Source organism: Galeopterus variegatus, unplaced genomic scaffold (assembly GCF_000696425.1).
Source record: "Galeopterus variegatus unplaced genomic scaffold, G_variegatus-3.0.2 Scaffold55, whole genome shotgun sequence".
NCBI lineage: Eukaryota > Metazoa > Chordata > Mammalia > Dermoptera > Cynocephalidae > Galeopterus > Galeopterus variegatus.
Window position 1 is genome coordinate 177,204 of NW_007726166.1, and position 13,338 is coordinate 190,541.

General features: G+C 51.0%; 1 protein-coding gene across 1 annotated transcript in view; it reads right to left on the reverse strand.

Annotated features, from left to right (window-relative positions):
* RANGAP1 (Ran GTPase activating protein 1) overlaps nt 1-13,338 on the reverse strand; it is a 34,314-nt gene that overhangs the window by 18,325 nt on the left and 2,651 nt on the right. The window contains exons 2-6 of the mRNA XM_008574084.1: nt 11,635-11,762; nt 8,515-8,574; nt 5,815-5,994; nt 2,648-2,782; nt 204-362 (exon numbers count right to left, since the gene is read on the reverse strand). Coding sequence (XP_008572306.1) covers nt 204-362; nt 2,648-2,782; nt 5,815-5,994; nt 8,515-8,574; nt 11,635-11,762 — 662 coding nt within the window. The remainder of the gene's footprint in view (nt 1-203; nt 363-2,647; nt 2,783-5,814; nt 5,995-8,514; nt 8,575-11,634; nt 11,763-13,338) is intronic.

Below are 13,338 nucleotides of genomic sequence, written 5' to 3' on the forward strand. Positions count from 1 at the left end.
GGAACGGAAAAAAAAAAAAAAAAAAAAAAAAAAAAAAAAAAGAAATTAATTAATTAATTATTTTTTTAAAAAATGAGCTGGACCCATGGGGCACACACCAAGTGGGCAGAGCAGCCACGTGCCAATGAAGTGCCAGTTCACTGCAAAGGCAGCGCCAGACCCTGTCTCCCAGGGCCCTGACCTAGCCCTGCCACACGCCTTACCTCAGCCATGGCTACAGCACCCCTTTCAGTGAAGGTATTGTCATTCAGGTTGATGACCCGCAACAGGGGGTTGATAGCAAAAGCCTGGGCCAGGGCAGTGACGCCAGGGTGATTGATCCCATTCTGTGGCATGTGGACCTCCTCCAGAGTCCCGATGATCTGCGTGAGCAGGAGGGAAAGAGTGGAGAGATGGGCTCCCGAGTGCCACTGACATCCAGGAGGCAGGAGAGCAGTAGCACACATCAGGCATGGGGAGGGGCAGCCATCAGCATTGGGCAGGGGCTTGTCTGTGGGTTTTTGGGCACAGATCTCAAAGCACACTTTTGAGCATGGCTACACCTGATCCTCTCCACAACCGCATGAGGGAGACCTATGTGGGATTAGGATCCCCCCCAGAAAGAGAAGACTAAGGATCAGAGAGGCTAAGTGACTTGCCCACGGTCACACAGCTGTGAAGTAGGAGGCCTAGAACTAGAACATAGATTTCTTAGTCTGGTGTCTGCACTGTGGGGACCTGGACTCTGGCAGTCAGTCATGGTCCTCTGAATAATACAGTTCCACCTGACCTTTCCTTCTTGGGGCCCTCCTACCTTATCGGCACAATATAACCAGCATTCTACATGCCATGTCTTTTTTGGGGGAAGAGGAGGGTCTTCCCTGATGCACCTGGCCTTTTTCATCCTGGCCTTTGACATCTCACTCTTTCTGCCTGAAAACACTGTCTCCGTATTTGTTGGCATTTTCCTGATAGGGTAACTCATATGCTCTTAACATTCTACAGCTCTTGTTTTGGACACTCCCCAAAAAGGCTTCCTGGATTCCCCAGCCAGGGTTCAGTGCTCTTCCTCTGTGCAGCAGAGCACCCGGTTCTATCATGGCATTCTTCATCCTGGAATTCAAAGCCTAGATTCTTGTCTGCACCGCATCAGCCCCTGAGCTCTTGAGGAGAGTCCCACGTCCCAGTCTCCACTGCTACCAGGGATTGAGGATAGGCCTGGCCTAACTGTGCACCTTTAGCTGTCCCTGGGCACTCAGAATCATAAATATAGGAAGACCAACTGAGGCGTATTAGAGGCCAGGGCTTCTTAATAGTTTCTGTGCCATGGGCCCTTCGGGCAGTCTGGTGAAGCCCCTGGATCCCCTCCTGAGAAAAATGTTTTTGAATTTTAAAATAAATTATACAGAATTACAAATGAAATCAATTCAACTGGAAGTTATCAAAACATTTAGGGGAAAAAACCCAAATGTTTGCTAAAGTAATATATGTATTTTTTATAAACACCCTGAATAACAAGATAGGGGCAGGTCTGTGATCACTGTAACTTTAATGAAGTGTGCAGCAGACATCTCTACATGTCTGAAGCAAGTATAATCTGATATAAAACACCCAATTTCTAGTGGTGAGAAAGTCACAGGAATTTTTAATGCTGCTGAGGTTTATTGTCTACATTCACAATTTAAGGTCATACAATATTTTAGCTATTTTAGGGATAACAATGATGCAATATTCCCCCATCTATGTTCACAGACCCCCTGAATTCTATCCACAGACTGGGGGGACCCTGGGTTAAGACCCCATTCTAACCATACCAGAGAACAACTTACAAAGGTTCAGTATGACCACAGCATACCAATTCCCAGTGCTCCAAGGACAGCAACAAGTCCCCCTCCAACTCCAGAGAAGGAGGCAAGGGCTCCCCTGCAGCCAGGGGTCCAGGGAGACACAGGTAGACATCTGCAATATCCATGCCCCACTGAGGTGGGTGAGGAGTCTTTCAAGGTGGCTTCAGCAAAGAGGCCACTCTCAGAGGCAGGACTGGAGGGGATGTTACTTTGGCCTGGGTATGGTTAATGCTGCTAGAATGTTTGCCAAAGAAAACATTAAAATTAAGAGAAGAGGGGGACAGACCCCAAAGTTCCCAGTCCTGAGGTGTGGCCCTCTCCTGGAGCTCCCCATCAGGGACCGAGCAGTGTCCAGAGGGGATGGGGAGAGGATGAGAGTGGGGACAAGTTCTCCTGAGAGCACTTCATCTGTCACCTGGGCCTCTTGGTTGCTCCTGCCTGTCTCCCTATTGCAAGGGCAGTCTGATATGTTCCTTCCCCGTGCCCCCTATGCTGGGGAGCATGCCAGGCTACAGTCAGCACACACACTTCTTGCACCAGCACTTCTGAGCCTGGCAGATGGCACGCCCTGATCAGAGCAGCCTGCCCTGCCTGAAGCTTTGCAGGGAGCTGCTGCCAACTCACCTGAGGCAGTAAATCACACACCTTTCCAGGCACGCACGATGGGAGTTCTGGCCCACCTAAGGGTGAACTAACAGACTCAGAGAGTGGAAGCCACTTGCCTCAGGGCCCTCAGCACTGGGATTCCTATCCAAGACGGTAGACCTGCTAGGCCTGGCCCACCCAGTGCCTGGTGGGGCAGGATGGACAGAACCACTCACCCCAAAAGCTTCTGCCAAGGCAGTGGCTCCGTCATTCTCTAGACGGTTTCTGCCAGCCACAAAGACCTTCAGGGCTAGCGGCTTGCCTTGGGCACTGGATTTCCGGTGACACTCAGTCAGAGCCGCTGCCAGGATCTGTGGGGAAAGGTAAGGGGTACAGGCTGTGGGCAAGAGGCCCTTCTCCCAGCAGGGCAGCCAGTTCCTCTGAATTGCTATTCAACATCCCATGCCACCCACAAGGGGACACAGAACTGCTAAAAGCACAATGGTCACAACACACACGTGTACCCAACTTTACAGTTTACAAAGGGCTTTTACATCTGCTACTTTGTGTGTCACAGGCTGTGGAGTTTAGTTTCACTTTCAAGAAAGGGAGACCAAGGCCTACGGAGAAAAGGGAGAGATCAACACTGAGTGGACGAACTCTAAGCCAGGTCCAGGGGAGAGACTTCCCACTTAGCTCACTTGACTGTCACAAGCCCTCCGCTGGGTGCGATCACCAAGATTACCATTTTCCAGCTAAAGAAGCTCGGGCTCAGAGAGGGACAGAAACCTTCCCATGGTGACTAAGCAAGTGATAGACTTGAGCAGAGCCCAAATCCTCCAGCTTCTCTTCCATGCTCCACAACACCCACAGGAGCTGGCTGGTGAGACCAGGGCCCAGCTGCCCCTGTCTGATACTGACTGTGCCCAGGCCAGCCAGGCACACGTGGGCCCCACCTGCAGGGGATAAAAACCTAAAACCCAGGGCCGGCCCGTGGCTCACTCGGGAGAGTGTGGTGCTGATAACACCAAGGCCACGGGTTCGGATCCCATATAGGGATGGCTGGTTCACTGACTGGCTGAGCGTGGTGCTGACAACACCAAGTCAAGGGTTAAGATCCCCTTACTGGTCATCTTTAAAAAAAAAAAAAAAGAATAAAAACCTAAAACCCAGGGCCGGCCCGTGGCTCACTCGGGAGAGTGTGGTGCTGATAACACCAAGGCCACGGGTTCGGATCCCATATAGGGATGGCTGGTTCACTGACTGGCTGAGCGTGGTGCTGACAACACCAAGTCAAGGGTTAAGATCCCCTTACTGGTCATCTTTAAAAAAAAAAAAAAGAATAAAAACCTAAAACCCAGCTTGCCCTGTTCTTGGTATGGTGCCAGGGGGTAGCTTCTATCCTGTTACACCAACAGGCAATGCATTTCAAAACACTGATTGGTTGGTGGGAATCAGAGCCCATGGTAAACATGACATAAAAGATTCACAAGTAAGTGCTTGTAGGAGAGAAATAACACTTACAGACCACCTACTAGGTCCTGAGCACTCTCAACAAGCAAGATATTTTCACATGTTCTTGTTTCAACCTCAAAACTAGCCTGGGAGACATGTGGTACTGGCCTTACTTTACAAACGAGGAAGCTGAGGCTCAGGGAGGTAAATGACTTGGCTAAGGTCACAGAACAAACACTCAGCAGAGCAGAAAATAGCAGGCAGGTTGGCCTGACTCCTGGCTTAAGACTACACAGCTGTTCTGGAGGAATGTAAGGGCCACCCACCTGCCTGACTCCATGGTGGTAATGGTGGGTTGTGTGTAGGCTCAGTGCAGAGGCATGAGCTGCTGCTGCAGACCAGCCTCTGAGGAATCTTCTCAGAGGTGGCAACCAACTGTGTTAGCTCACCCCCATTCTCCCTGATTCCCCTCTGGGGTCACCATGCTGAGGGCCTTAGCTCCTGCAGGAGTCCAACATGGAGACACATTCTGGGTGGAGACTTCCCAAGCACAGGACCACATGCACATTCCCCATCAAATCCTCTGGGCCCCTCCTATTCCCATGGGGTGTGGCACACGGACCACACTTAATATATACTCATACTACCTGGAGAGACAGATTCCAAAAGACCTGCAGGCCTTGGTTAGATACCCAGACCTTGGCATCTGCAGCTCCGAGGAGGGGAGGTTGGCAAGGCCAGGACCCAGAGGCCTTATCCAATCAGGGGTGAGGGAGGCAACAGAGCTACAAGTCAAATTCCAGGGTGAGCTGGTCTGTCAGGGAGGACCCTGGCCTGGGGTTCAAACTCTCTGCTTCCCCGAGTCATCCCGCCCACTGAGCCTTATTTTCCTGGCACTGCCATGTGGTAGAAGTAACAAGACGGAAGGAAAACCAGAGCACTTTACAACAGTGTCTCCAGCTCTCCCAGCACATCCCACCCACTCCAGGTCAGGCTGCACCTGTTTTCTGTGCTGCTGTGAACACTTACATGATATCTTAACACATGGACAGCTTATCGCCCAATTAGACCAAGTGGAAGGCTGGCTGAGACAGGCACGGCATGCCCCTGCTCTCCCTCCCAGGGCCAGAGGGCGACAGGGACCCTGAAGGCGGGAGCACGCTGGCTGCTCAGCCTGGGCAGCACAAGCCTCACACGGCTCCTCTTACTGCTCAGAATGGAACCTCGTGGATGACGGCCCCAGTTCCACAGCCGTCCCTCACTAGCTATGTAATCCACTCAACCTCCACCTCTAAGCCCAAGTTTACTCATGTGGAAACATGGGGTAGCTTAATATATCTTCAAAAAGATGTCCCCAATCACTATTAGTTCCTTGTGTCCCAGCCCTTTTCTCCCCTCAGTCAAAATGTGTGTGTGGTGGCAGGGAGCAGACTAGCACTCAGCATCTCTCAGCTGTGGGTCTAGAGGAGCCAGGAAGAACCTAGAAGAGAACAGTGAGAGCTGGCCCCCCCAACCCCCAGTGCAGGCTCTGGGCAGCACCCCAGGAAAGGCCCTGTCCAGGAATCAAGGGGAGCTGGGTCCACGTCACCCTCAGGGACACATTTCTTTTTCTGGTTCCCATCCTCCATGTGCCCCAGGCCTCGCTCTGCCAGTTGGTCTGAGGGTGCAGTGAGTGTAGGAATGCCCTAAGCCCTGTGTTCTGCAGAGTAGCAGGTCAGAGCGGGCATGCAGCAGCACTGCCGCTGCGTTGCCAAGCCAACGCCACCACTGGGATGGTTGCTTGGCAACCCCACCCTCACCAGCTCTTCTCCCCACTGGCCATAGGCTGCTGCCTTTGAGGCCCTTCTCCTTTAAAGAGAAAAATGACAGGCCAATGATCCCAGATGGCAATGAGTGAGGGCAGGAGCACAGACTACAGACAGATGGGGGGGGGCGGTACCACACCCACCTTGCCACCGCCAATGCCCATGCCACAGTTGTTGAGCTTGAGCTCATGCAGGGTGAAGCAGGCTGAACTCTTGAGCAGGACCTCGAAGCCTCGCACACCATCAGGCCCAAACGCATTGTCACTTAGGTCCAGCTCCACCAGCTGGGCCCCAGCTGTGATGAGTCCCTCCCCTAGTGAAATCTGGGCACAGAGGGAGTTCAAGTTAGTTTCACAGACACCTACCAGGTGCTGCTTCTGTGCCAGGCCCAGTCCCACCTTCAGGTGGCATCCAGGCTAGAGGGGAACCGGCACAGACACAGACCTTTTCAGTACAGAGTTTTCCTTATTATACACCCAAGACTGTAAACCCTGCAGAGGGAGTGGGACCCGTGGCGGGGGGCAGGTCTGGAAAGGCTCCCTCTAGGAGGTGACATCTGAGCTCAGTGTGGATGAGAATTGGCCAGTTGACATAAGATTCCAGGCAGCAGTAAAAACATGAGCAGAGAGAGCTGAGCACCAAGCAGCACGCTGTGTGCGTGGGGGGCAAGCAGTCAGCAGACCCCAGAAGAGATGAGGCACGGGCTGTGGCTGGAAGGGAAGCGAGGGGTCAAATCAGGCAGGAGCCTTGAACACCGGGCCAGGAACTATGAACGTGAGCCTGACAGCAACAGGCTCAGGAGGTGGCTGAGGGATATGTTAGAAACATCCCCGAGCCTGAGGAGAGCAGACTGCTGGGCTGAGGGAGGCTGGAGGCCGAGTGTCCACCTGGGAGTGCGAAGCAGCAGTGCAGGCAACAGAGGAGAGGGAGGAGAGGAAGCTGAGCCTGCTCACAGGGAGGGGACCCTGCAGAAGCCAGGGGCTCCCTGGAGGTGCAGGAGGCAGGGGGAGGCACCAAAAGATGCCTCCAAGGTTTCTGGTGGTGACTGGGCAGATGGAAGTGGCCCTCTCCAAGCCATGGCCCCAGACTAGATTTGGCAGGAGGATACTGAGCTCTCCTGGGACACCTACAGCCCCCAGGAGAAATGGTCAGAGGAAAGGAGGCTCTGCCAGAGGCTGGGGGCAGAAATGGGGCTGGCAGGTGGCTGTGTGGCAGGAGTGCTGGAAGGAAGACATCCTGCCTCCACCCAGGCCACCAACCCAGTAGCTGAGGCAGTTTCTACTGTCTTTCCACCCCTCAATAAACAAAAGGCAGGACACTCTCTGACTGCCCTGTGGTAGAAGGCCTGGCACCTGGTGATCTGGCCCAAATGACCCCTAGACCCAAGCAGCCACAGCTGCTCAAACATCCTGCATCCACCCCCCCTTCCTGGTATTTGGTCCCATTCTCAACCCTAAATTCTCTTTTCCCCCTCTCTTAGGTCTCATTCTCATCACTGGGGATCTGGAGATAAGAATATTACCTCAAATAGGCCGGCCCGTGGCTCACTCGGTAGAGTGCGGTGCTGATAACACCAAGGCCGCGGGTTCGGATCCTATATAGGGATGGCCGGTTTGCTCACTGGCTGAGCGTGGTGCTGACAACACCAAGCCAAGGGTTGAGATCCCCTTACCGGTCATCTTTTAAAAAAAAAAAAAAAAAAAGAATATTACCTCAAAGCTTGAGGGAATTAAATGCTAAGTGTAGGTAGAACAACTCGGACAGTGACAATCCCATAGCAAGTATGCAACAAGAAAGTTTTCCTCAGTCTTTTCTAACCTGAAATCCTTTAACTTACAATCACCCAGATGAATGTATTTACCCTATACTCTGAGTCCTAGCCCCACCTCGCCTTGATCTCCCTTTGAGGCTGAGCACTGACTCCGCCAGCTCTCTGAGGGCCTCCTCAACCCAGCACACAGGGATCCTCCCTCTGGGACCCTGACAGCATCTGTCACTTGGGATGACACTGAAGTGTTTGCTGGCTTGAGGCTCTTTAGAAGTCAGGTTGGTACATGGGCATCTCTGGAGTGCCAGTCAGATCAATGAAGACTTAAGTAGGAGTCCCCAGTGTGACAGGTGATGGACTCAGTAACATCAATGAGAACACTAATCACTGACCAGAAACTGCCCTCCCCGAGGGTCTGATGTGTGCCAGGCCCTGTGCCAGGAGGATACACAGAGACAGGGCACTGCCAGCCTGCCCCCTTCCCTTGAGGTGCAGGCAAGCCCAGTTCTGTTCTGTGTGACACCCCTGTCCCCATCCATGCACGCTGCACATGCACACGTGTGCACTCTCTGAGACTGGGAGCCTGATCCAAGCCAGTTCAAGCCCCAGGAATGGGGAAATGGGAAAAAAAGGCAGAGAGAAGCCACCCAGGATAAGAACCAAAGCAAAAAGAGTGGGGGAGGTGGCAGAGGAAGATGGGGTGGCCTCATGGGCTGTGTCAGAGGGAGCAGGACCACAGGGTACAGGGAGGCGATGCCAGGAAAGAAAGGTAATCATGTAGGGGTGAAGTCCACAGGGTAGGCCAAACCACAAAGCTCAGGACAAACCCTGGGAACTCCTGGTCCCTACTTCCTTCATCTGAGTCCTCCACCTCTGGCTCCTCCCCCTTTGATCACCTGTGACCTCACAAGCTCCTCCTGTCAGGACACAGAGCACGTGCTGGGCTTGCCTGGCTTCCCTCTCAGCACCTGTGGGGCTTATCTGAGTCTCCAGAAAGTGCCCACTGTGAGAAAAGGTCCTGGGAACAGCAAAAGGGGTCTCTGTGCCTGGGGAAGGGAGGAGCTCGCCCACTTACCAGGGCTGGTGGGATCTCAGACCGCAGCCTCCCCGTGAACATGTCGCTCCAGTGGCATCGCTGTGGCAGGAGGAAGAACAGAAGAATTAGCTGGAGACCCTCCAAGGCAGCCTGAAGTGGACTTGGACTACCCAAGCATTGTAAGACTTCTTAATGAGGGCTTTGTCAACAAAAGCTAAACCAGTTCTAGTAGAAGCTGGTGGGACCTGAAGGCCTTTCCTCATGTCAAGTTCCCCCAAGAGCCACGGGGGCTTAGCAGAAGTCTCAGAAAAATCCCTCACCTGCCCGATCCTCTGGCTGGACATGTGACATGATTCTGGGAGATGAAGGAACACAAAAGTAAACAATATGGGATTCAGCATCAAGGAAGTTACTCTTTCCAAGTGTCTTTTCAACCCCTCTGACCACCTCCAGAAGACAGGCCCAGAGCTGTTAGGTGGCAACAGTGTCAAATCAGAATTCAATAACACTATTTTATTTCTTTTATTGTAATGAACACTGGCTTTCCATTTATAGAAATGACATCTGCTTTGAAATTACTTAAAAGGGGCCTGCCCGTGGCTCACTTGGGAGAGCATGGTGCTGACAACACCAAGTCAAGGGTTAAGATCCCCATACCAGTCATCTTTAAAAAAAAAAAGAAATTACTTAAAAGTTAAGTAATTTTTTTTTTTTTTTGGTCCTTTTTGAGACCGGCTGCACCGCGCTCAGCCAGTGAGCGCTGTGAGCACACCGGTCATCCCTATATAGGATCCGAACCCGCGGCAGGAGCGCTACTGCACTCCCAGCGCTGCAGTCTCCCAAGTGCGCCACGGGCTCGGCCCAAAAGTTAAGTAATTTTAAGAAAGTATTAGGCAAATGTCACATAGGTGGTGGCCACATAACTTGGATGTATGTCACACTGGCCAGCAGAATTTGGTCTCTAAGCACACGGCTCTATCCCCCCCCACTACTGGTTGCTGTGTCCACTCCCAAAATAAAACCTTGGCAACCTCAGCTTTCTCTGGGCAAAACCCGGGACTGATGGGATACAGGGAAAACCACTTTCCCCCAGACAGCCAGTCCTTAAAATGTATGAACTAAATCCAACCTTATGTACTAGGGAAGTTGATATTTGTAGAAAAATTATCACATTCTTCAATAAACCAAATCACTAGCACACCTGGGACCTCAGCTGGATGCTCCATACGGGTTCTACTCAGTGAGTTACACCTGCACATAAGTCTTTAGGGCCAGGAATATGCACCACAGGCTGAGCACCTTGGTCTCTTACAGCAGACACTGGCATCTCACCCTGAAGTTCCCCAAACCATGCTGATGAGCTGAAGGGTCAGCATGAAACTCCATGGCACAAGGCCAGGGTCCCAATCCTGACTTAGCTGACCCCAGGCTGTCACTCCCCGTCTGGCCCCTGGTACCCTATCTCTGTACCCTAGCCTTCATAATTTCCAAGTGAACTGCAGAGCACTTAAGAGCTTGGGCTGACATCTGGGCTCTATCCCAGCCCACTCCTCGTTGTGTGGCCCTGGGCTCACCAATCAAGACCTCCCTTGTGCACTGTTGCAGCAGGGGAGGTAACATCTTATCTTGCATCAGCACCAGGCCCAGAACACTGTGGGCCATCAAGGGCAGCTCCCACCCTGCACCACCCTGGGTTTCTTCCTGCAGAGGCAGGCCTGAGATGGTGGGGTGGGGAGATGCACTCAAGGCACTGGGTCTGCACGGGGTGCCAAAACGCACATGGCACTCCCACAGGCCAGGCTCTCTCACAACAACCTCTGAGGGAAGAGGAAGAGCTCCATTCATAAAAGAGCCCAGCCTCAGAGCAGAGTTCAGTGCAAAGCCAGATAACACAAATAAGGTGTTGGCACTGGGCCTTGAACCCAGGCCCTGGATGCCAAAGCTCAGCTCCTGCCACATCCTGCAGGCTCACAGCTCCTCCATTCCTGCTGTGCACAGGTTACAGAGAGGGCAACAGCCCAGCTTATGCTCAGGGAAAGTCCAAGCCCTGGGCAGGAGAAACAATCATTGCCTTGGTATAACCTGACCACGATCTCCCTATGGAAACATCAAGGGCCACTCTGTAAACTAGCTTGCAGGCCCTTCCAGGGCAAATCCACTTTGTTTCCTATCATGGCCCCTGGACCTGTATTCCCTCCCTTCAGAAAGTATAGTGGGGGCCAGCCCGTGGCTCACTCAGGAGAGTGCAGTGTTGATAACACCAAGGTTTGGGAGTGTGACAGGTGGCTAGCTAGGCCACATACCTGCTCTATGACCCCGGGCTATTTAATCAGCCCCTCTGTGTCTCAGTTCCCTTGACCTATAAGATGGAGACTCAACCTAGTCTCTTAGCTGGTTGCTGTGAAGTCGAATGACATAATACACACAAGCTTTGTCACATACACATTAAGAGACATACAGGTCTCCCTAGCTCACAACTCTTCAGACTTTAACATGCTAACACACACTGGGATTCTGGGGGAGGGGAACATACAGACATCCCCCTGACATTCTGATCACATGACACCCTCACTTTTCTTACAGGGCATATTGAAAGAACAGTGTTCAGTGGAACCCACTTTGGTGACGCTGGAACAGAAGAATCTCAACTGGTCTTTGTGTTGGCCAAGAAGGGGTCCCACTTGGATCTAACCTCCAAGAAAGAACTCGCCTCAGCTGTTAGGAGTAGTTAGCTGCACCTTCCCAATCCACCAGCATCTGAGCTGAAACCTGGCCATCTCTGCCCAACACAAGACTCCGTTAAGGGGCAATTTTTGCTCTGGAGCTCTCAGCTGGGTGGATGTGTCAGAATGGCCTCATGGTCAGAGTCTCCTGATGGCTACTTCTGCAGCCTTCCTTCCTCACAGGTGTCATATCTGCCTCATGAACTGCAGGCTCCCCTCTTTATCTTTCATAGGTGTTACCCAAATAAACCCCTGCACTCCTAACACAACCTCAGTGTCTGCTTACTAAAAGGAGAGGGGCCCTGGCCAGTGCCACGTGCTTCAGAGAGGCCAGGAGAAGCTGTTCAGGTGATAGTCCATAGAGCAGGGGCCCAGGAGAGTCTAGACATAGGGAGGGGTTCTGGCGATGTGAGCCAATACTGGGCCTGGATCTCACCTTCAACTCCGACTTCTTCTCTAAGGCCTTGGCAATGACCCTGGCTGCTTCCACACCCACCGTGTTGCCCTCCAGGCGCAGAGCCTCCAAGCCGTCAAAGTCTTCAATCTCTTTAATCACATCTTTAGCTGCCCGGGACCAAAGAATAGAACCTTAAGCTTTTGGAGTCATGAACAGCTGAGGCAGAAGAGAGCTTAGCTTAGCACCCACCTTGTCACTCACACACTCCAACAGTTATGGTGCACCTACACCATGGCAGGGTTCTGGCTTACAAAGGAGAATCAGACAGGCTCAGCCTAGCAGGGGACACAGCTACACAGACAATTCCTCTATACTGAGTGTTAAAACAAGGCATGTATAAAAGCTGAGAGCCAAGGGAAAAGAGCAACTGGCTGCTTGGAGCAATGACAATTTTGCCAAGTGCGTGGTATATGTGCAGCCTCCAAGGAGGCAAGCGCACTAGGCCAGGCAGGGAAACAGCACCCAAGTTGGAGGACCAGCAGGCACAATGGCACAAAGGCCTTCAATGTTAAATGACTCATGTGGGATGTTTGAGCATTACTGTACTATTTTATTATGATGAAAAATTCCAAACCACCTAAACGTCCATCAAGAGAGGATTGTGTGGTATAATATACAATTTGTTATGTATGTTATTCATATAACATATATATTATATATATATTAGTTACACTAAAGTCATTATGAATGGTGACACAGGTGTTTTTTTGAAAATACTCATGTTATGGTGATAAGTGAAAAATGATGTCCAACAGTGTTTAGCCTGATCACACTTTAAAAATGTTATATGTATTCACACACACATATGCACACACACACACGCACACACACACATAAAACACATAAAACGTATAAAACAAGGTCCAGAAGCATAGAAACCAAATGTTAAAAAATGTTAAAGGTAGATTATGGGTGATTCTTCATTTTTTCACCATCTGCAGTAAAATGTTCTCATATCAGGTTATAAAGCAGCTTTTATTTTTTTAAAAAATTTATGGCAGCTAGCCAGTAAGTGGAACTGAACCTTTGACCTTGGTGTTATAAGGTCGTAAAATGTTCTCATATCAGGTTATAAAGCAGCTTTTATTTTTTTTAAAAATTTATGGCAGCTAGCCAGTAAGTGGAACTGAACCTTTGACCTTGGTGTTATAAGGTCACACTCTAACTTAGCTAACCCATCAGCCCTAAAACAGCCTTTAAAGGATCTATAATAGGGGCCGGCCCGTGGCTCACTCGGTAGAGTGCGGTGCTGATAACACCAAGGCCACGGGTTCGGATCCCATATAGGGATGGCCGGTTTGCTCACTGGCTGAGCGTGGTGCTGACAACACCAAGCCAAGGGTTGAGATCCCCTTACCGGTCATCCTTATATGGGAAAAAAAAAGGATCTATAATAGAATCCTAATTATTAAAAAACAAAACAAACAAAAAACCCCCACTCAGCTATGTTCAGAAGAAAAGAAAAAAAACACTATTACACTAGAAAGAAAATGCACCAAAATTAACAGTAGTTATTATATCCTTGGGCTATGTTATAATGAATATCCCCCCTTCTTTGAGTGTTTCTGTATTCTGTAATGAACATATATTAATTTGTGTGTGTGTGTGTGTGTGTGTGTGTGTGTGTGTGTGTGTGTGTGTCCGGCAACGGATCGCAACCCTCAGTGTCGCGCCTGTACCGGA